The sequence below is a fragment of the Anas acuta genome, chromosome 2 (assembly GCF_963932015.1).
Source record: "Anas acuta chromosome 2, bAnaAcu1.1, whole genome shotgun sequence".
NCBI classification, from domain to species: Eukaryota; Metazoa; Chordata; class Aves; order Anseriformes; family Anatidae; genus Anas; species Anas acuta.
In genome coordinates, this window is record NC_088980.1 from 108447977 (window position 1) to 108472029 (window position 24053).

The 24053-nt window shown below is 36.7% G+C and overlaps 1 protein-coding gene across 6 annotated transcripts in view; it reads left to right on the forward strand.

The window, feature by feature from the left end:
* ANKRD12 (ankyrin repeat domain 12) overlaps window positions 1-24053 on the forward strand; it is a 63782-nt gene that overhangs the window by 16793 nt on the left and 22936 nt on the right. For 3 of the 6 annotated variants that reach the window (XM_068671617.1, XM_068671619.1, XM_068671621.1), the window contains exons 2-5: window positions 3704-3841; window positions 11729-11876; window positions 21230-21376; window positions 22595-22792. In XM_068671617.1, the coding sequence (XP_068527718.1) occupies window positions 3755-3841; window positions 11729-11876; window positions 21230-21376; window positions 22595-22792 (580 nt within the window). In that variant the 5' untranslated portion in view covers window positions 3704-3754. Of the gene's footprint in view, window positions 1-2954; window positions 3262-3702; window positions 3842-10377; window positions 10484-11728; window positions 11877-21229; window positions 21377-22594; window positions 22793-24053 lie in introns of those variants that run through there. The other 3 variants (XM_068671620.1, XM_068671622.1, XM_068671623.1) reach the window with 3 other exon arrangements.

Genomic DNA, 24053 nt, shown 5'->3' on the forward strand with positions numbered 1-24053 from the left:
ATCATCCTCGTGGCCTTCCTCTGGACCCGCTCTAACAGCCCCACATCCCTCTTGTGCTGGGGGCCCCAGACCTGGGCACAGTACTCTGAGTGAGGCCTCAAAAGGGCAGAGCAGGGGCCACTCCTCTGGTGATGCAGCCCAGGACACAGTTGGCCTTCTGGGCTGCAAGCACTCACTGCTGGCTCATGTCGAGCTTTTTGTCCACCAGAACCCCCAAGTCCTTCTCTGTAGGACTGTTCCCAATGAGTTCTTCTCCCAGTCTGTGCTCAAATCTGGGATTGCCCTGGCCCAGCTGCAGCACCTTGCACTTGTGCTTTTTGAACCTCATTAGGTTTACATGGGCCCACTTCTGAAGCCTGTTGAGGTCCCTTTGGGTGGCATCCCTTCCTCCCCTTCTATCAACTGCACTGCTCAGCTTGGTGTCATCTGAAGACTTGCTGAGGGTGTCCTTGATCGGCCCTGTCGGAGGCCATGTGGCTCGTGAAGGAGAAGCTGGCCTTCACCAAATGCAGGTGAATCCAGTGAGGCAGGAGCCAAGGCCTGGTGCTCGACCTCCTGGAGCTGGTGGAGGTGGGCTCCATGCTGCCGGAGCCAGGCACGTTCCCATGCAGTGCGGGAAGAGAAGCTCAGCAGCGGCAGAGGTGATTTCAGGGAGTCAAGCATCAGGGAGAAAGGAGGGAAAGAAAATGGCTGAACGTGCCATGAGAAATACATTGATTGAAATAATGACAGTTTTTGATTCAAATATCGTTTTTACATGTTGTCAATCGGTTTTAAAGTAGTTGTCATCATGATGATATACCCAAATAGTTAACAGGAAGAACGTACAGGCCGTTTTGTTGTATTTTCGAAATAAAGCAATGAATGACAATTTCAGACTATGAGCATCATTGCTGCTGAAGTTTTTTTTTTGTTGTTGTTTGTTTTTTTTAATTTTTACAAAAGCCTTTACTGGGGCACAGTTCAACTTGGGAATTGTTGCAACTGAAACGTAGGATTGGGGAGGCTAACTGAGCAAAAGCGTATTTGTGGCATGTGTGGTTTTGTTGTTTTTTTAGGGGAGTTGTTTTTTTTAAACCCACCAAAACAGAAATATTTGTTTTTTGTGGCAGCACTGCGTGTGTGGTGTAATCAGCGTGGTATTAGCTGTCTGTGACGGTACTAACTCGTTGCTTATTTTAGCATTAAAAAATGTTTCCTGCGAAATACAGGAAACTAATTCAAAAACACTCTTTGTTGCCTTGATAACTCTTTTTTTCTTCCTGCAACAAAAAAAAAACAAGGAAAACAAACAGGCATATAAACGTGTTTCAGTGTCAGTTAAAAATGAATGGTTGTTTCTATATCAGCACTGACACTGATAAAATCTTATTGACCCTACTCGAAGTGAGGGAATACGCTACTGTTTCTTGTGTCTTGGGCAAAAGTAAAATATTAGGAATTTCACAGTATTGTATTTTTTTTATATTGATGTAACAGTGGAAACAAGATTCAGGTTATTGTATGTGAGAGTTTCTAATTAAGCTCTTCCTGTTTTTTTATAAGCTTGTGGTTAATGTTAAAAGAAAAATACTTCAGCGTAGGGGCAGGGGGAGGGAAGGATCAGACTTTAGTTTGGCATTTCCTAATTTGCTGACTTTGGGACTGGGCATTTTGAACTTTTCTTCCTCTCTTGTTCTTCTCTTCCTCCTATGGAAGAATAAGGAAGTAAGATGTTACTCTGTAGTGTGCAACAGTATTCATCTCAACCAAGTATTCTGTAAGAGAATTTCACATAAGTTTAGGTCTTTTGGAGGGAGAAATTTGTTTGAATCTTAAAAGTTTTGGGTGTCAGGACTAGCGTGCATTAAAGAGAAACCAGCGGTCTCTGCTGCTCTAGTCTGTTGGTTACCGGTGTCAAACCAAACCAGTGGCCCTGATCCTGTAACAGCAGCAAATTCTCTGCATGGTGATCCCAAAATCTTAATTGTAAAGTAGCAATAGAAACTTCACACCTGAAACAAAACCTAGTTGAGATTTAAATAATAATAATAATAAAAATTACTGCAAGAGTCGGTAAGACTGTGATCCTGTAAATGTGACACATCAGCTTCAAGAGATAAATATGACATCACAAGCTTTAAACTGAAGTCAAATGGAGTTTTTCTTTTCACATGACCTTTTCATCTCAGGCACTTTTACAGGTGCAAGACGGATGAGTTCAGCAAGTGACTTCAGGATTTTTGGTTATGACTGTTCTTGCTATAGACCATGTTTTTGGTCTAGATCTCTTGGTTTTCACCCGGAGCTGGGAATTGGCTTCTGAGTCTCAGCTAAGCCACAAATCTCTTACTGGATTTTGGGATTTATGAGGAACATGAGCATACAGTGCCTTAGCAATGTGCTTGACTTCTAACGAGCCGGAGCAGAGTAAATCAACAGCACGCCTTTGGAGACTTGAAGATGATTGCTCATGAGCTCCCCCGAGTCAAATGCGAGTTGTTGATACAGACTTCTTTAGGTTAACTTTCTAACGTCATCTGTCTGCCTTTCTTTTTCAGTCTCTTACTCATTCACTGTAGTGAGCTGAGTGTGCTCTGCTCATTCTCATCCTGTTTTGGCTCCTGCTCTGACAATTGCCCTAAATGTAGAACATGAAGGGAAGCTTTAGCTATTTTGCTTGGTTGATACTCAGAATCGATAGCATTTGCAGATTTTCTGTCTAAACTTGCATGTTGTAGTACTTAACGGGTTGTGTAGTAAAAATTCTGGTGTGTTGACAGGGTATTTTGGATTTTTAATTGATCATAACTACTTTCTTTGTTGTAAGAACTTAGAGTTCTTAAAAAGATTATAAATGAATAATGCTAGAAATCACTAGACTGTGTACTGCTGGCAGTGAAGGGCAGTCTTCTGCTATGTTCCTGAAATAAGTTTTTGGGACGACCTTGACTTTTACTGTCAGGTATTAAAAATGTTTCAACTGTCTTGAAGTAGAAGAGTGCAACCAAAAGTAACATGGGAAATTCAAAATTGTATTATGTGAAACTGTCATGATGCTTACTCAGTGTGCCACAGAGATGAAACACCACAGACTTCTTTGAGTTTTGTATACACACATCTCTAGTGATGGCTTATGTGGTTGATTTGCTAGATAACGGGAATTAAGGCTTCTACTTCCAGGCCTAACCTTTAAAAGATTTTTCTTCTAATGTATCTCTTTTTTTCTATCAGATGGATAGCACGTCACCAAGATTTGACTGCCTTTCTGAAATATTTTAGGTACACAATATTTCAGTTTCCCTGGCTAGAAAAATAATTTTTGTTGATAGTGTTGCTGGAAATGGTTCCGTGCATCTTCCCAGTCTTATGACCTATAAAACAAAGTGACATGGTGAGCAGCAATGAGATGTCAAATACCTGAAAGCTTTAAGTCTGCCAAAGACGTAGGTTGGAAGGATGAGGCAGTTCAGTGGGTGGCTTTATGATTTTCCAATGACACTGTCCCCAGCAGTAGCCATGTTTCTGTTTAGCATTTAGGTTTTCACCCCAGGGCGGAAGCTGTAAGTGAGAAGGATGCTTGAAGTCTGCTATTACTGGCAGTCTACTTTCTGGAGTACAATTCAGCTCTGCTACCATCTGCGATAAGAACATTTGTCTTGATACGACACTTTAATTTGTATATTTATATAATGTTGGTTTTGCTGTTTTGTTTGTTTTTCAGACACACGATGAACCCACTGATACAAAATACAGCTAGCTAAACAGCTATAAAATGCCCAAATTTGCATCTACAAAAACAGTTCAAATAGAAAATTCGGACAGTGATAGCACCATGGTGGAAAAACCAACTGCAAGAAAGGTAATAAAATTATATTCGTGTTCCTTTCATTTTGGTGAAATTAAAAGCTTGTGTTGTATCACAGTTTTTGTTGCTGTAATGGGAAGAAATAAATAAAAAACTGTATTCTGAAATCTTACCTACAGAGGAAAAAAATCTAGTGCAATTTTTTACATGCTTTCATGCCTAAATTAAATTAGGGAGCAGAATTTATGCCTTTTGTTATAGCTTACAACTTAGATCAAAAGGAAGCTGGATATGCTGATATTTTTAATGCAAGTTAGTGCATAATTTCCGTATCTTAGATCATATGAAGTCTTTATACACTCACAAGAGCAAGGATTCATATTTAATTTAATTTTACAGTGTCTTAGTCTCTGTAACAAGCACTGAAACATTTCTGAAGGCCTGTGACAGTGCAGACCAATGAGCGAACACAAGTTTCTTAGGATCCTTTGTAACACAGGTACTTGTTCCCCTCTGGGAGGACTCGAAAGCCAAATGCTGCAGAGGGGTTGAGAGTAGCTCCAGTACAAGTGAAGCCAGGTTAAAAACTGTACAATCCATGTTTGACTGCTGGAAAATAAAGGGATATGCAGGGTCCAGTGGTACTAAAAGCTGGTCTGCTCATAAATGTGAAGTATCCTTTCATTTTCTAACTTCTAGAGGCAAGTCATAAATAACCCAGTTCTCAGTTTTGTCTGCATGGTACACTTGTAAAATGGACAACTGTAATTAGCTGTAATGAATAGTAACAGTTATAACTTAGAATACAGAATATTATTCTAAGTTGTACGTTGCCCTGTGGAGACAGAATCCATTTAGCTCCCAAATGATGTTTAAAGCTATCTCCTTTAGAAAAGGAGATGGTGTGTTGCTCATACTTAGTATTTTGTTGAAGTCTTTCCTGGAAGACCACTTGATGAATAAGACAGGTGGAGATGAAAAAAAAAAAAAAAAGGGAATAGAAGATCCAGCATCTGCTTTAAAATGTATGTCTTCCAAAAAGATCTATACAAAACATTAGACTTTTTAGCTTGTTCTCAGTTTCTTTTATGGGTCCCAGTAAAGTGAGGTAAAAGTATTGATATCTGCTAACAGTGATAAATTACATAGCTGAGAAAGAAGTTAGAGTGAAATAGGGAGAGGAAATTGACTTATAGTAAAGGGATGAAAAAATAAGTGTATTTATTTTCTTTCTTGTTCTTCTTTAGCATATAGTCAAGTTAACTGAAATACTGGGAAATTCAACACTGGAAAGGAGGGGGGAATCAGTGGGACCTAAAAACAGGAGGAACAGAAAGGGTATTGTAGTGAAATCTAGCAGAATTCAGTACTGCCTTTTTATGTATTTACTTGTAAGTAAGTTAGAGTTTCTAAAGCTTTTAGATGATTTATTTAACTAACAAAAATATTTTCTGGCTTAATAAACTTGCATCTTGACACTGCAGTATTTCTGGGCAAAAAAAACTTCTGACACCTGAAAATCTTTGATAATCAATGGCTGCTCATTCTAGGAAACCACCTGTGTCATTTTTTTTTCAAGTTTTATATGTGTTTTTAATTTAAAAAATAATCTAGAACAGGTTAAAGTATGTTTTCATCTTTTTAATTGCATCAAAAAAGAAATAGTGGGTTTTCTGGCATATGTCAAGTTCTAAATTTTCCTGTTTCTATGCTAAAGATACAGCTTGAAATGCTTGGAATGCATTTATTTAAAGGTTTATGTGTATACAAATAGATGTTCATATTTTTATAGTTCAAATTACTTTCTTCATCCATAAGCTCTGAATTTTACATACAAAGAGCTCTGCAGTCTGAGTTAAAAATAAATCAACTTGTCAAACCAAGTGTTTAGTGCTGAGGCCTCCTTTCCTCTTCCATGCCCCACCTCTGACTCTCCTCTCCCTGTTGCGTGCTACTATAGTAGAAAAATGATGCCAGTGGCTGGTGAATTTGCAGCCATTGCCAAAGGAGCTGCCTTAGCAGTGACCCTTACGCCCAGTTCAGTGTTTGCTGGTTGCCTTGAGATCTTTCTCTGCAGTAATCTCCTTTCTCTGATCGCTATAAACTGGTCCCTCTGCTGAGCCGTTTAACACCCATATCCTGCTATCTCTGCAAAAGCTGGGTAAGCTTTTGAAATGCAGATACATTCTGGCAAAAAAGCTGCACAAAGGTAGTAGTTGTTATGAATGAAGTTAGTAATTTTTCCAGGAAAGAGAAAGCTGAACACGGTGTCCTTTATTTAAGCACCAGGTAGGGGAGGTGGAAATATGTTAAATTTTGATTCGATTTATAAAGGACTAAATTAACTTCATATTTTTAGTAGTCACATGAAACATTTCCATTGTCACTTTGGTTGTGGTGGTGGTTTGTCCATAGCTGGTTGCTCTAACAAGGAAATGCATGTTGCTAAGACTGTACAGTGCACTAATTAGAAACATGGACAAACACGTTGGGTTGCTCAGTATTTGAGATTAGTTTTCCCAAGTAATCCAGCCTTCACTGGCATCTTAAAGCCCAGGAGGAAGTGGAAGTTTGACCAAGGACATGGCTATGTGGACTAATTACATGGATATCAAAAAATAAATTGACAAACTGCTCCCCTTGTTGCATTCAGTCTTGTTCACTATCTACCTTGGCATGTTGTTTGAGGTGTAATTTGAGACTAACGTAGGATTAGGTTTGGGGTTGTACAGAAATAATAAGAATAAATAATGCTGAAAAGCTGTGATCCTAAGTAACGTTACAGAATTTCTTAAGCATTACAGTTAACCTTGCTGTAGTCATGTTTTTAGCATAAGTGCAGTTTGGTTACTTTTGTCCTTATTTCGAGGAAAAATGAATATATGATTAAGATAGTAAAAAGTCATGTAAGTCACACACACACACTGTTCTTCAACATAAAAACAAGCAATAGGCAGTAGTGTTCAGCTGGCCCTTGAATAATGTGCAGTTTCTCCTCCTGTATTAGGAAAAAAATAGACAAAATATTGCCAAAATGTAATCATTTGGATTCAGCCTGGAAAATGACTTGAAATTCAACAGACAACAGGGTAACACTAAAATTTGACTTAGAAACAAAGTAAATCAAGGGGCAAAATTGTATCACACAAACATGAAACTAAAGTGAAGATGGATTAGGCAAAATTGGATAGTGATTATTTAAAGTGAAGTATCCTTAGAAAGTAGTTGAAATTTCTGTAAAGCAGATAAAGATACGTATTAGATATGTAATATGTACATATCTGCAACCATGGATTTAAAAGCAATAATAATTTAAGCATTAGAACTTCTTATGAAAAAGATTAGTTAACCTAATGTAATACCGTAAGGAGGTGATGCTGCTGGAGGTATAAAGAATAAAGAAGTAAAAATTTTTAGTGGTCCTTAGTATAAAAAATGCATTCTATTTTTCACGTAGCTTTGGCTTTCTTTTCAAATCTTTTGGTAGGAGAGTGCAATCAAACCACTTCTGCACTTCGACATGTAAATTTGTTCTTACTTCTGTGTCCACTAATACAAGTTTGTTGGTGCAGAAGTATTTTTGATCTACTTGTAGAGCTTAATTTCTCTGACTATATGGATGGAAGATAGGTAGTTTAATTATAGGTGTTCTTACATTCAACAGTCCTAAAGTTACTGTTGCTACAAGACTTAATCTTTCATACTTGTTGAGTGAAAGTTGATATTTACTATGCTGTTCTGATAACCAGTAAATAGCTATGTGAACTAGCTAATTTTTTTTAGTTCTTTTGAGAACTTAAGAACATGCATAGAGTAATATTCAGGTTAATAAAACGAGCTTCTAGCATATATGTTATATGTGTTTCTATTTTTGTTGCTTGCCCTACGAACATAAAAATTGATAAGACTGTACAACTGGTAGATCCTTCAGTGTTTGCAAGAGGTATTTTAGAAACATAAGGAAATTTTAATTTTTCTGAATGTATATCTTCAATGGCAGAAAGTCTGCAAGTAAAAGGTAGATCTGTGGTCCAAAGGAGAAATGCATTTTCGCTTTGTAAAAAGTAAATCTCATCTTAGAAGGCTCCAACAATAGTTATTCCCAAAGCCATTTTAGTACCATGCAGAACGTGCTTCAGTATGTAATTATTTTTGATAGGCAGAAAGAAATGCTCATTCTACTGAGGTTTAGTACATCTGCTAGATTATAAATTATATGGCACTGCGTTGTCTCCTTTTGTGTATTGTCATTGATTGTAGACATAGCAGAAAATAGAGCTGGAATGGGATATTAAGAGATTGTCCAGGCTGCTGTTTGTTAGCCTCCTGAGACTGTTTCCGTGGAACAGATTACAAATGTCCTCATGGTAGCACACCAGTATGGTTTTGCTGAGGTAGAAAATTCTTCTCGTTACTACACCTCCCAGCGAGGCGTGCGTTCAATGTTGAGATGCGCAGCTCTGGTTCATCCATTTGCCCCAGAGCACAACAAGCTGTACACGGTTCTTGACAAATCTTGGCCAGACCTTTTCTTTGAAGCCTTGACTGGTGGAAACTCCACAGTTTCCTTGGGCAGTTGGAAAGAGTGGAAAGGTAAATTACCTTTACTTGCCCCTTGTAGTCTAAAGCCATTAAACATTCTCTGAGTCTAGTGGACAAGGAGAATATGCAATGCATTTTGTTTTGGAGCACTTTTTTAGTTTACGGATCTGAACATTATCATGTCTTTATTCAATGTTTTATTCAGTTGGTAGTTTAGATGAATGATCTGCCATAGAAAATCCACAGATGTTCTGAATTATAGGCCCCTGAAGGAAAGGTGTCAGCTTCATTTTAGTTGGCTTTTGTGGATCGCAGGAAGCTAATCAATAGACTTATTCAGGCTGAATTTTGAACCCTGCATGGACCCTGAAAAAGATGTAGGTGGGAGCAGGAGTAGGTGCAACAGGGAATGCTCGCTCTTTAAGCTGAAGTACCTGTTCTAACCCACAGGGCGTGCTGCCTCCTCTCGCCTTCCTTTACTTGAAGTTGAATCCAGGAGGCTGCTACGAGTTACCTGAATTTTAATGCAGGGTCTTTGAAGAGTCTGAAGAACCTTGTTTTTATCCCGTTCTTTTCCTTTTGTTTTGTATTTAAACTGTTATCAAATGAAGACTGCTCTACAAATTCGCTAGTGATTATATTTTTAATTTGCTATTGATCTTTGCAACTCCCTCTTGCCCAGTGATATTGTGTGCATACCTAATTGCATCTCTATCAGCGTAGTCACTGGAAATACTAAATAGTATTGGGTTTGGCACTGACTTCTCAAACAGCCTGTTTGTTCATTGCATCCTTCGGATTGGAAAGGCAGCCCCTGGTTGTTCATGACATTCTAAGTAGCCCCTTAGCCTATTCGGTGTGCTTTGTTGTTTGTATGTGGTCACTGCCAAAATTTTATTGGATGCTTACTTGATTTGAAGCTTTATCGAGTACTCTGCTATATACCATTTTAATATATTTTGTTTCTCACAGAGTGGGAAACTTGCTTGCTTTCAAAGCAAGTAAATTTAATACAATGAACATCACGTAAAGAGGTGCAAATTTTAGGATACTTCTCATTTGAAAAGGATAAATGTTTATTTCCACAATAGCTAAGGAGCAAAATACTCATTCTAAGATGTGTCTTGTAATTTCTGTGTATTGTGTGCAGCCTGTTCTTTCACTTCATTGCATTTTTATTTGTCTGAAAGTATACATTTTGAGCACACTCTCCTTTTAAGTAGATGATCATACAAATGAATATTCAGTGATTAGCAAAACAAAAACAAAAGTAGTGTGCCAATCAAATTTCACATAATGCATGTACACAGAAATAAATGCGAAGTTATCAAATTATTTTAGCAGCTTGTGCTTCTTTAAACACCTGCTAATTAGTTTTAGAACTAACCAGTTCTAAAAAAATGTTGCTTTTTAAGGATTTCCAATTGGGAAAGGCTTGTCTTTTTTCTACAAAACAAAGTTAAACCAGTTATTTGAGTGTTTCTTGTTTACAAATCTTAACTGGTGCTTTCTTTTGCCTTGTAACTAATGTAAGATAATATCCTAAAGACAGCAATAAAAATGTAATGCCTATCATGTTGTGGGAGATTCTTATAGGTATGTATGAGAAATAACTGGATTAAGCTGTTTGGGACAAGGAAAGAATGCTCCTGGTGAGACTGGGCAGAAGTGGAAGACTTTAGTAGAAGAGCTCAGAGTGGACTTAATGTAGTTTGGGTCTGTCTTTGTCAATGGATATGTGTGTTTGCAGACATTAATGATCAGTTCTGTTAGATTGGTTAGCTTCATTTAAAGGTAATAACATTCACATTTTACCTTCCAAGAGCTTATGGGAATCTTAGGGTTTTCTAGATTTTCTTTTCTAATTTTCTATTTTATTTTTTAAATGCTTTTCTAGCATTTAAGGAAAAGGCCTGGGGAGGCGTTTGCTTTCTTTGGGGTTTTGGGAAGGGGTGGTTTTGATATGTGGGTTCTGTTTTCTGTTTTGGCTTGTTCTGGTTTGGGGGGAGAGATGGGTAAGGGGTGTATTTTTTGCTTTTTTTTTCCAGGTTTCCAAACTTGGACTGACTATAGGTTTCTCTGGGGGCATCAGCCCGCTACTTCAGGAATTCTCCTTAAATAGACTGATTCCTACCCTTCTTTGTGACTTCCCTGGTACGGACATCTGTTGTCTGAACCACGTAGGGGGGATGTTTGTGGGTTCTCTTTGTAATCATTGCTGCCTGTCCTCTAGGCGACAGTTTAAACTCGGAGCATCAGATGATATAATCAAGCTACCCTTCTTACCTGCCTATATTTTAAAATAAAGGATGAGAGCTCTTGAGTGCCTTTGCTTGGCATTGCTTGCTAGTTTCCTCTAATGAGAATAAATCTTTTAACTTCTTGCTTCAAAAGCACGAAGGAATAGCCTTTAGTTTTGCTCTGATTGGCAAGTAAGTGTATGTTCCTCTTCTACCTTTAGGAAATGAATCTACTAGTGTTTTCACTCGATCAACTGATTAATAATACAGAGCTGTGGAGTTGGGATAACTCAATAATGTACCTCTACAGCACATAATGAAGAGAAAATGTCATTTCTCTGCATTGGCTCTTGATTGGTATGCAAAAATGTTGGGCTTTGCAGAGGGATCTTTTAAGCATTCATTTTACTAACTTGCTGTCTTTTCCATACTTCAAGCTCCTAGATTATCAAACAATTGATCATAAGTTGAGTCCATCCCGTTTTTCTCTGTTTATTGTAAAATGTCTTAAAAGCAAAAATACTAGATTTATGTACCTAAAAATTCCAAATTGTACATATTTTTTCATGAATTTCATACCAGTTAAATAAAATTTCGGTATAGATTGTCTATGTTCTTGGGAAATTTTGCTTCAGAAGATGATGCACTAACTATCCCTGTTGAAATGGAAGGGAAGCTCTCTGTATGGATGGGTTTGGGGATGGGGAGGAGGCAGGGGAAGGTTCTTAGGGGTTTTTGTTATTGTGTTATTGCTCAGTCTGAATGGCAGTGTGGGCTTTTAATGTACTGTTAATGTGATTATTGTACTATAGTCAGGGAAACAAATTGGCGTGGTCATTAAAGGTTCTGAGACTTAGCAAAGTCTTGTCCAGTTGGTGGTGTTCCTTTGACCATTAATTAAGGCTCGAGTAGCAAACAGCACTTCTACAGTGATGTACCTGGAAGTAGATATAACACAAAAGATTCTCACTTTAAAAGGAAAGAAATGCTATTGATTATTTTCAGTAAGGTTACCTTAAAAGGTTTTGAATGAGCTACTATGTAATGATACAAGTACTTGCACATACGCTCTCACATAGAAGTCTTTTCAGTCTGTATACGTTATGAGACTCTCCTGCTTTATGCAAAAATTACTTAGTATACTTTTTATTTATATTAGAGCAAGGACAAGATTGCATCCTACAGCAAAACTCCAAAAGTGGATAGGAGTGATGTGGGGAAGGAGATGAAAGAAAAGTCTTCCATGAAACGTAAACTTCCTTTTACTATTAGTCCATCCAGAAATGAAGATCGCAATTCAGACACAGGTAGAACCTTTTTATTTCCTTAACTAATTATTTGTTGGTAAAATACATCCTATTTTAATTAATTGTATATTATGTTTTTACATTGATTTTTCCCTCTAAAAAGGATACTAAGTATAAACGTTGCTTGCTTGCTTCTGATTGTTGCATCTCAGTCTGATAGGCTTTCATCCTATCAGATGTTACCAAAGCTAGCATGCCATTGTAGTTTATCTACATTTTCCAGATCTTTCCTAACCTTGTTCTTTTGCTTCCATTTTAGTCATTAAGTCTTTATTTTCATGGTCATCTCTAGAGGTCCATTTGCTAAAGCAAGTAAACTGATGGAAAGATGTGTAAGTGCCTTGATTTGTGGCACAGATCTTAGCCTTTCGTAGCCTGTTGTTGGTGGGGGGGAAGATGGGGAGTGCTCTGTCCTATATATAAAAGTTGCTAAGGTTGTGGAACTAACTGAACTAGCTATGGAGAACAAACTTCTTTCAGTTTGAGCTCCTCTGATCTGCTCAGGATGCCTTTTCTGCACAGGCTGGTAGTTTTTCCTGACTTAAGCATATTCTATTACAACTGATTTGAAGACTTCAAAATATCATTCTTAACATGGCTCTTTTCGAATCAAGATGGAGGAATCTAAATGTAATTCCAAGAGTACAATTAACCTAATTAGGTATATGCAGTAGTCCAGTAATAGTTATGTTGCCAGCAAGACAGTATCCAAGCCCTTTGGATGGTCACCAGAAGGTCTGCTCCCCACATTTCTCACCAGTTCAGTCTGACAGTTTCTCATATAGTACTTATCATAATTTTTTTCAGAAAAGTTAATTAATTAACATACTTGTATTTAATTCTAGTTATATATGTAAGTACATACTTACTTTTCGTCCAGGATTGATTTATTCCAGACAATTTGATTCTTGGATGTTACAAACATATTTTTGTTAATGTAAAGAGAATGTGGTATAAAATCCAAATTTGAAATAGTTGCATTGCAAACCAGAACTTTTGGATTTAAAGCCCAGTTTTCAGTGTGTTTACAGAATTCTACAGTTGTATACTATTCATAATACCACTTGATTCTGAAAAGACCATGTGTAAGTTATATATGTACACTCCCAGCATTTGCTTTGTTGATTATATTGTTTGGTGTTATACCATAACTGTTTTTTTGTAGTGGAATTAAATGTATTTAGAAATAGTCTTTAGCACTTATTTAATGTGTTCTGTGTTGGAAATCTTTTGTCGTTTCTCACCATCTCCATCAACTTTAATTCATTGTCACAACATCTTGTAAGGTAATGTAAAATTTTGTGTTTTCTCTTGCTCTAGCATCTATTGTCACAGTTGCCGCAAACAAGATGGATTAGTCTAGCTGTCTAGACAAGCACAGACAGTGCAGTGCATACACTACAAAACCTTTTTAAGTTGTAGCAGAGGGATGATGGAAACAGTTCAAGTAGGGGCAAGAAATACTTCACAGAACAATGGAAGGCACATAACTCTTAATTATTGTGTAGCAAACATCAGTGCTTATTGTCTGATTCGTTGTTGACATGTTGCAAACTTCTGTGTGCATTACTGCTGAGGAAGGAAGGCAAGATAACTATCCTGTTTCACAGGTGAGGAACTTGGTACCTAGGCTTTCCAAAGGCCATAGAGGCTGGGACCATTACTGGGACCAAAACCAAATAAACAACAACAAAGAACAGTTCTTGTCTTGCTGATTCTGTACCTAACCAATTGGCTTAGACCAGTGAGCATTAACTACTTACATATTGCTGCCAAGCTGCTGAATTCTTACCTCTGGCAGAAGTGTCTCCTTGCTAACTAAGTACAGAGAATGGCAAATATTATTTGGGAAGGAAGAAAGATTTGGAGGTGACAGAGTAACCAGATATGGAATCAAGAAGAGGGGATGAAATGCTTTTTGTTAGCTAGTAGTACTAGTGGGTTGGGGGCATGAAAGGGGTGTTGTTTTCTTAAAAATAATAATAAAAAAAAAAGGGGTGCAGGATTCTGTTTTCTTCTGGTACATGTTGAAAATCTGTAGAAGCAGTCTAGGGAAGATGATCAGAGGTTATGTACACAATTCATAATAAGAAAAGTTCAGAAAAATTATGGAACTACTGCATTCTTCACCCTGTCCATTATAGTTCCAGGATGTATTTTATCCTTTCCTTGTTGTTTTACTTTTAATTGACTTCCAATATATTTTTTTCAGAGTTAAGTATAGTAAAAATGTTCTCACTAGTTTGCTAAATAGTTTATTTGTAATCAATAAAACACCATTGAGTTTGCTTTCCAAATGTTTTTAAAGACTTGGCGTCATCTAAAAACATCTCTGGGTAAACAAAAATCAAGGAGTGCCATGAAAAGTAAATTTAGGGTAAGAGTTCTAATTTAGTGAACAACTGTTCATAATAAATGTTTTATCTCCAAAACACATGATAGGGTTGCTAGCTGATGATAGAAACCCCATGATAATTGGGTTCCCTCCTATTTAGGAAGGTAAATGAGTTACTGGAAAAATGGGAATATCTTATTTTTAGAGCACTACGTCATTGGACTTGTCTCAGATCTATTTCCAGAATATGCATACATAAACTAAGATTTTTTTTTTTTTAATCACCTTTATATGACAAATACTGATTTTTATCTGGTTTCTCTCCTTTGGATTGAAATGCTGCCTCTTGTGACATGTTTCTCTCACCAGCTTCAGCCTCTCTCCCTAAATTCTACCTATTGCTTCCTCTTCCTGGTATTTTTGGTTTCTTGTGGTATGGTTTTTTGTTTTGTGTTTGGTGTTTTGTTGTGTTTTGTTTTTTTCTTTTCATTCAGGTATTGTCAAGAAACTATATAAGTGATAATAAACACGGACATCCAAAATGATGTTAGCTTCACTTGGAAATGTATTTTAAAAAATTGATTCCTACTAAACTGTGTATAAAGTAAATGTTACGTCCAGTCAGTTTTGGGAAGTCTGAAAACAAACTGCATTTGTAGTGTCCCGTAAGAGTCTAGAACAATGCTTAGTCTTGCTGTTTATTAAGATTTGCATTTAAATTAGTTGTATTAGCTTTTGCCTAAGAAACTGGTGCATTAAATTAATGAAAAATATTTTCATATCTTACTTGTAGGTCCCTTTCTTAATAATTTCATACTGGCTAGGATCAAATCCTGTTGACTAAATGTAGGCATGCAATTTCAGCTGAGATGCCTGCGGTCGCTAGGTCTGCACAGATTTAAGCTGACTTATAACATGAGCTGTGGGAGATCTGTTATGGGACAGCTCCAGCACCTGGAATGGCACTGTGTGCCAATTTTTAATCAACAGAGCCCTATTCTTACTTTCTTTTATTGTGCAGGTGTGTGTCTATTATACTGCTGTTATTTGTTTGAGCAGATCTGGCTTGCGTGTACTGTCCTTGTTTGGATGCTTATCCTAAGCTGAAGTCTCTGTTACAACATCCCCATTCTGTGATCAAGAGCAACCACAAAAAGCTAATGCTATATATATGCATGTATGTGTCAAATTTAATTGCAGTGTAGCTTTAACCTTTATTGAAGTTAATTTCCCATAACCTTATGGAGGATTTTACATTTAAGATTTGCGTAAGACTGGTGGAATTGGTGGTGGAGGAAGAAACATTTTTCATAACTTTTTTTAATAAGTTCCCTGATTTGAAGTTTCCCAATCCAAAATCACCATTTGCATGAAAGACTACTTATTTAGAGTACTTAAATAGCATTCTTTAAATTTCAGTAATTTAATTGATTTGGTTATTCTTAAATAATCCATTTTTGTGATAGATTTCTCTGAGTGAGAACACAGCAGGCAAGTGCTACTATTTTAAAGGACAAGTTTGTTTGCTTGCACCACCTTATTAATCTGAAGAAACAAATTTGTGTTTCTCTATATAATTACATGTAACTGCAGATTGGAAAAATATTTTCATGGTGAAGGTAAGTATAGGCATTTTAAGCATAGGCATTTTTTAATCTTGTTACATAGTTGATTATTCACAAAGAACAGTAAGAGTTACAGTTACACACCAATTTGTCACTTTCCTTGGAGATAATGTCTTCCAGATTTTCTGTTTGTAGTAATACCTTGGTTTTGTTATCTGACCTCAGCAATTCCTGCCTCTAACATAGTCCAAGCATAGCACAGTCATTTCTTCTATCATGTAATAGATATCCAGAGAAGGCTGTTCCATGTGTACCTCATCCTAACAGTGCATATATGTGTGCTTCCTATAGACAGGCTAGTGGGACTCTAAAAGGACTGTTTGGACAACTGTGGTACTACTTGCTGGATTTCATTCAGCTCTTAAACCGTGACAAGTTTCTTTACCTAATGTATGAGCCAGAGACAGGAAAGTAGATGTGTCTTTGTGCATGTGTGTATAAGTTTCAGTAAATATTTTCTATTAACTTAATTAAGCATCACAACAGTACCTTAAATTTCTCTAAAGTGTACAGTATACTACGAGTTCCCTGCATCAGGTTCTACTCTTTAACTGAGTGTAGGAAGCAGCAGTCAATCTTGATGTGTTTCTCTTAAAAATAATAACCTCATCTGCAGATTTGATCACCATGACCTGTCTTCTGCTTTTGCCAGTAATAAGGATATTAGTGTCTTGGTCTGTATCACTTAATGATTTAGCTGCTGTAGACGCGTTTATTTTATGTCAAGCAGTTTATATTTTAGCTTCATGTGGTCCTATTTCTTGGTGCAGTTATTCCTTATAATTTGCACTGACAGGAGTTTGATGTAAAAGTAGAATTGGAACAAGCCCTGAAGTTGGAATTTGCTCTGTTTGCTTTTTCCTTTATCCACCAAAGTGGTTATTTTACCAAATGGTATACTCTGTTAGTTTGGCATGATTTGTTTTGAGGAATCCATATGTAATTTTATTTACCAACTTATTTTCCTAAACCACTTAGAAATAAGCTGATCCAGTGTTTGTAACTTATCCAAATCCAAAACAAACAGGTACATTATCAGTTGTCTTGGGACATTATCTGTGAAGCGTACATTCTCTTAAAGTAATTGCTGATGATGTTTTTGCTGCTGATACATTTCAAAAGTGTGAGTGAATTTCATGAATTTATACAAAAATAAGTGCTTAAATGCAGTTATAGCACTGTTTCACATAACTATTTTTGAACTTTTTTTTTTAAGTGTTATGTGGAAAACTTACACTGCAAAAGGAAAATATTACAAGGAATGTTGTCCAAATAGATTTAGTTGCATATTATGAAAGGTGTTTAATAAAGAAAATCATACATGGATCCATTTGAAGAGTTCGGGTTGTAGTTAATAACATGTAAGAAATTCCCTGATGTCCTAACTGCTGAAGAATATCAAAAAGTGACAAGAAAGTGAATATGAAAGAAGATATTTGCACTTCATAGACATTGAAAACAAAATATTCAAAACTTAAAAAAAAAAAAAAAATTTTTTAAATTGACTTCAACAGTTTTATAAGTGAAATTTTATATGACCTTAATTTCTCAAACTGATATTATCTCCATATTAAGGAAGTTATTACTATTCAAATTGTATGGACATCAAGAACATGGCTGTGAAAAGTTTTTGTTTAACACGAAATAAAGAATAATTAAATAGTCAAGGCTTTAGATTGTTAAGTTATACTTTTTCCTGCTAAATGAAGTATAGTGTGATGATAATCTTGGAGCAGTGAAAACAAATAATCTATTGTGCAATTAGCACAATGGGAGTTCCCAATCATTTATAAGATTTTTCTGTGGCTTTGTATAACGTCTTTATCAGCAGTTGTAGAGTTGTTTTTCTTGGATCAAAAAAGTACTTTTTTTTTTTTGGTTTATCTAAATTTCTCTTTTATATGCCCTACTATTTCCCCTTCGATTCCTTCCACACATTTGTTCTGTGTTTTGTTTTGTTTTGTTTTTATCCTCTAGTTTAAATCTAGGCCATATGCATGAGAACTGGAGTTGGGGAAAAATTACTAGCTTCTTTGCGGATGTACTCCAGTAAATGGATTATTAGGTGCACCTGCTGTAGTCCCAAGACACTTTTTTTTTTTTTTTTGCTTTATTGTTGGTCATACTCATTTTGTGTATTGAACTGTTCAGATTTTCTGAAAATCCATACGTAGTCTAGCATCTACTTGGTGAGAGCAATTGGTAAGACCTAGAAATGCTCTGTAAACACTGTCGCACCAGTGAAAAGCTTTGGAATATTGGGTAGGACTTCGGTGTTGTTTCACAACACTAATCATGATACATGATTGAATTTCACTCATATGCTTAATAGGTATTTCTAATAAAATGATTTAAAAAAAATAAAAGCATAAACAAACAAAACCCACGCTATCATTTGGATGTATTGTTTTCCCAAGCTGAATATAGTTATAAAATTGTTATGAATGATTCAGAATGCAAATGAATGTGTGTTTTGTTTTGTTTTGTTTTGAAAAAGAATCATAAGTGGTAAATAGCATAAACTAAGAAACAGCAAATCGTGCCAGACAAATTGAAATATGTTGTTTTGTTGGAAATACTAAATTAGCCGATGAAGGTTACAGAGTATGCTCTCTTCGCAGAGAGAACAGCATAATCACATTGAAAAGCTGAAAGTAAAATTTCATTGTAGGTTTTCTTTAAGTTTTCCTATATGCAGACTTTCTACAAACAGGGAAGCAGGCTTGATTTAGACATTGTATGTATTTTTAGATGTTCACAAGTGTGAGATGCATGCAGTTCAGAAAAATCTCAACAATTACATATGTAAAAGGGATCTCCTTGTTTCCTTTTTAAACATGGATAAATTTGTAGGTTTTACATGTATGTCTGCTCCTTTCCATTCTTAAAATAATCTTATTGTAATTGTTCAGTCTGTAAAAGCATATATTTCTTATTTGGTCAGTATGGAGTTGAAAATGTGCACTGGTTGCATGGCTTTCTGTGCCTTTAGAGCATTGCACTACTGGAGCCTTTGTACATAAGCAAACCTAGAAGGTGAGATTTAGAGAGGGCTAGGAAGGCAGAAAATGAGTTAAGAGGAAATGAATGAAACGAGGAGGGGCCCAGAGAGAGGGCTGGAAACAAGCAGAGAATATCAAAAGATAAAAAAGGTCAGTTTGGGGATTAATGAGGTGTGGAATGGTACATGCCTAGGAACCTCAGTGGGACTTAAGCTTCTTACTTGTAATTTTTATTAATTTTTGCTCCTCTGCAGAAAGTTTGCGGTGAAGTGAAGTTTGCCTCAGTGGAGTCTTTTGAGATTTTCATCTTCTGCAGATAGCAGATTTTTAATGAAGCTTTTATCTTACGGGTGCTTTGAGGTTGAGATGTTGGAAAGGAAACTGGAAGATCAATATAATCACAGGGACAGTGATGAAATGAAATCCATCCCCTCCCCTCCAACTGTACCTTAAATGCACTTCCCATGTTTTTTTAATATGTCCTCAAATACTAAGGTTAACTAAAACTGGATGAGCAGTGCCTCATCAGATGATAATTGATTACAGTAAGGGTAAGATGCGAGAAGGTGCTGCACAAAGAACTAAAGTCATCAGTATGGCAACCAAGCTTATTTTACTAACAGTAACAATCCCTGACCAAATTTTAGCATTTTCATAGAGTCAAACCCAGCTCATCAGTCCAACATTTTTTCCCCTTTCTCTTATTACATGTTCTTGATTGTAATTTTTAGATCTCAAGCAACAACATAAAGTTTATGGCTTAGCTAGTCACAGAGGAGAAAGCAGCCAACAGACGACCTTCCTCCTTCTTGAATCCTTCCCTTATCTCTGTGCTCAGTAGTCCAGTCTGGAGGGTGAATTGGGGTTCCCAGTGACTGTAGGGTGCAGAGCAATGTCTGACTGTTTCAAGGTATGTCAGGAACGTGGAAGGCAGGGAATCTATCAAAAGGAGAGGGTGCGGCAGAATGAACAGGAGAAGCTCATAATGACCCTGGGCTTCTAGGGAAGGGAACCAAGGGAAGCATTTGCTCAGAATTTTGAGATGTTCTGTTAATTTAAGCCTATTTTAGAAAACAGGCTGTTCCTTTTTGATAGTATCAATTAGATTTTTTTTTTTTTTTTGTACTGCTTTCAAAAATTTTAATTCGAAATAACCAAGGATGTTTACTTTCAAGCAGTAACCTTAGGGGCTGAAGAAAAAGGTAGACGTTACATATCTAACACGTAATACTAAGCTCCTTAATGAAATAGAAAATGCTAAATTTGACAAGAACTTTCTCAGACAAAAAAAAAAAAGAGCAATTTTCTGGAAAGCTGAGATAATTACATGAAGTAAATGGTCTTCACTATGAATAAATGCAAACTATTACATCTCTGGAAAATACAGTTACAAGGTAGGGAGGTGTATGGAAAATAGTTGTAGGAAAAGAAATATGATGCATGGGAAGTTTATACTTGTCTGATATTGAGATCATTAAAGATTGTTCCAGTTAAAAGCAATTTAGTCACTACATCACAAATCAGTTGTTTTCTGTTATATTTCAAGGTGAATGCTTGTGTTTGGTTTAGGAAATATTGGTGTAAAAAATGAAGGAAGAATGTTTGAAAAGGATGGAAGATATAGATCAAACAAATGTTCCAAGTTATACAAATAAAATATTCGTTTTGAAATTTTTAATATATCAAAAAGTTATCTGATTTCAGAGTGCACTTAACTGATCTTGAGATCTGTGAGAATTCTTAGGTACTGAGATAGCTTTAGAAATTATCTGTTTATTCAGATGTATAATTTTATCTCCTGGCTCAAAATTTGGATGTGGAGTATCACATATCTTCAGTAAATATTGATAAAAGAAGTTATACTTGTAAAATCTATGAAATAGGTGTATGTTTTGGAAGGGTATGAATTTCGAAGAAGGAATTGCTTTTAAGGTGAAGTAACAGAATGAGAGAAGAAATCTTGTATTCCATTATCTAACAAACATCAGTATTAACAAGACTTTTCCTAATTTTTAACATGAGGTCTTGAGAGAAGAGTCTTAAATGTGTATAAGAGGCGGAAGGGAACTGGCTGATCTTAAAGCACTTTTTAAGGATCTGACTTGTTACTCCAAGGTTTGAAATTGTGAGTCTTACTGCAATGTGAAACAGGTTTTGTCTTTCTTTTAGTACTCCTTCTTACAGCTCTGAGTATTTCAACTCGGGAGCTTTTAGCCTAATATAATTAAAAAGGTAACCAAAATTAATGCAAATGCAGCAAATTAGAGATGCAATTTCTGTTTATCTTCTGTCATCAATCACCGGTTCACATACCTTGAAAAGATGGTTTTACTTCTAGAAAAAGTTTATAGCAGAATAGCAATTTGAGCCTTACAATGTTCATATTTCCAGAGAAGGAAGGTCCGGAGAAAAAGAAAACGAAGAAGGATGCTGCAAACAAGAAATCAGCACCAGTTAGCATCCTTTTTGGTTATCCTCTGTCAGAGCGCAAGCAGATGGCACTTCTCATGCAGATGACAGCAAGAGACAACAGTCCAGGTGATCTTACATAGCTAACAGTTTTCTTCTTCCTGTTATGTTATGTTATGTTATGTTATTTATTTTATTTTATTTATTTTATTTTATTTTTATTTTTATTATTTTAATTTTGTTTTTATTTTTATGTTTTACCTCTCAGACACTGTTCCATGCACTTATTTAAACTGAAGTGCTACTTTTTTATGGAGTTTAAGTACAGTCTCATTGTCTCTATTTTGGAGTGGGATTTCCATTTAGTAGGAAAATGATTCAACTTAGCATTTAAAGGGGGGCGGACACCCTCTTTAATGAGAGATGCCTTGTTTTTAACTCAGAACTTCAAACTATCCTTGCTCCAGCTATATTTAAAAAAAAAAAATCTTGTTTTTATAAATGTGTTTTTGTTTGTAAAAATGTGTTTTTACAAAATCTGCATTTTTTAAAAGTGAATGTCTGCATTTCTTTAAGAATTTGGTGTTGGTTAGCGGTATCCTGCTGTGTTTAAGTCTGTGTAGAGAAAGGCAAGACAATTTCATGGAAGGAGGAAGTATCTTTTAAAAAAACTGAGACTCAAATAATTTAGGAGGAAAAAGGGATATTGTTTATTCTCTCATACTGGGGAATTCTGCCGCATATATAAAACACTGGAGTCTCTGTCTCATAGGCATGTGTTCCTTGAGAAATTAAACCTAAGGAATCATGAAGGTGAAAATAACCAGACGGATAGTCCGTAGCTCCCTGTCACATGTTATTAAAGCTTCTTTTTTCTTTTTTGAAAATTTTCTGAGGAAACTTTAGTTCACTACCCACCTCCCCACCCCCCAAAGTAATTGTGTTGGCACAGCTAAGGAAGTGCAGGGTACAACACACAGCTGGTAATTCCTTATACTGGCTTTGCACTAAAGATCTAGATGACATATACCAGAGGAAGAGAGAAGCAGGGTAGAGACTAATCTGCATGGTGATGCTTTGTCTTGTTTAAGAACAATTTATGCCAGAGTATGTCAACTTTGTAGTTTGGATAGCATTTGTCCGTTCTTGAAAACTATTTTAAAAACAGTAAGACTTTGTAAAACACCATTTTTATATTGCAAATAGGTGTTGTGTTAATACACGTGGTGTCAAACACATCCTTTATTTAATTATTCACTGATAATTATCTTTTCATACAAGCATTATAATGAAGTAAAAAATACTGTTACATAACTTGTAATGACCATTTAAAAATTTATTTTGTAGATTCCAACTTAAATCATTCCTTACAAACACCAGCACAGAAGAAAACTCCAACTTCCTCTTCAAGACAAAAAGACAAAGTTAACAAAAGAAATGAACGAGGGGAAACTCCTTTACATATGGCAGCAATTAGAGGGGATGTTAAACAAGTTAAAGAACTCATCAGTTTAGGTGCAAATGTGAATGTAAAAGATTTTGCAGGTAAGTTGATACATGCTTGCTTAACTGCATGAATTCAAAATTGATGCTGAAGTTGTTAACAGGTTTTAGTTCACTTCGTGCTATATTTAAATGAAAAAATATAATTTAAAATTAATTGGAGGTTTTCAAATTTCTTTTTTGAAGAAAATGATTGGGCTTAGACACTGGTACATGGTATCTTGTTTCATAGAATCAAATCACAGAGTGGTCTGGGTTGGAAGGGACCTTAAAGACCACTCAGTTCCAACTCCCCTGCCATGGGCAGGTACACCTCCCACTAGATTAGGATACCAAAAGCCCCATCCAGCCTGGCCTTGAGCACCTCCAGGGATGGGGCATCCACAGCTTCTCTGGGCAACCTGTTCTAGTGCCTCACCACGCTCTGAGTGAAAAACTTCCTCCTAATGCTAATCTAAATCTTCCCTCTTTGGTTTAAAGCTATTCCCCCTTGTCGCGTCATTTCTGCCTGAGCAAAAAGTTGCTCTCCATCTTTTTTATAGCCTATTTAAAGTATTGAAAGGCTGCAGTGAGGTCATCCCAGAGCCTTCTCCAGGCTGAACATCCCCAGCTCTCCCATCCTTTCTTCATAGGAGAGGTGCTCCAGCCCTCTGATCATCCATGTGGCCCTCCTCTGGACCCACTCTACCAGCCCCACATCCTTCTTGTGCTGGGGGCCCCAGCCCTGGACACAGCACTCCAGGTGGGGCCTCACAAGGGCAGAGCAGAGGGACACAGTCACTTCCCTCCCCTGCTGGCAACCCTTCTGGTGATGCAGCCCAGGATGCAGTTGACCTTTTGGGCTGCAAGCACACACTGCTGGCTCTTGTTGAGCTTTTCATCCAGCCTGCTTTCTTGGGGGCAAAGCAGGGAGAGAGGGAGAAGACCTTGACACTGCAAGCGCTGCTCAGCAGTAGCCAAAATGCTGGTGTGTTATCAACACAGTTTACCCACAAATGGAAAACAGAGCACCATATGGGCTGCTATGAAAGAAGTTAATTTTTTAAGTTCTTCCCAGGCAGGCCCAGTACAGATACGTAACCGGTTTCAAAGGTAGATGGAAACATGAGGAGAACGGTTGAGAGCTGGTGCCAGGAATTGATTGAGAGCAAGTCATTAAAGGCTTCATTCAGAACTCTTGACGAGGTGTTTGGGATCAAATGAGATAATTTCCATTGGTAATCCAAAGGGAGAAGCAGAGGTGGCTGAGCTTCAAAATGCTGTGCAAAGGAGAAGTCAAGAAGAGGGGGGAGGATTTGAGAAG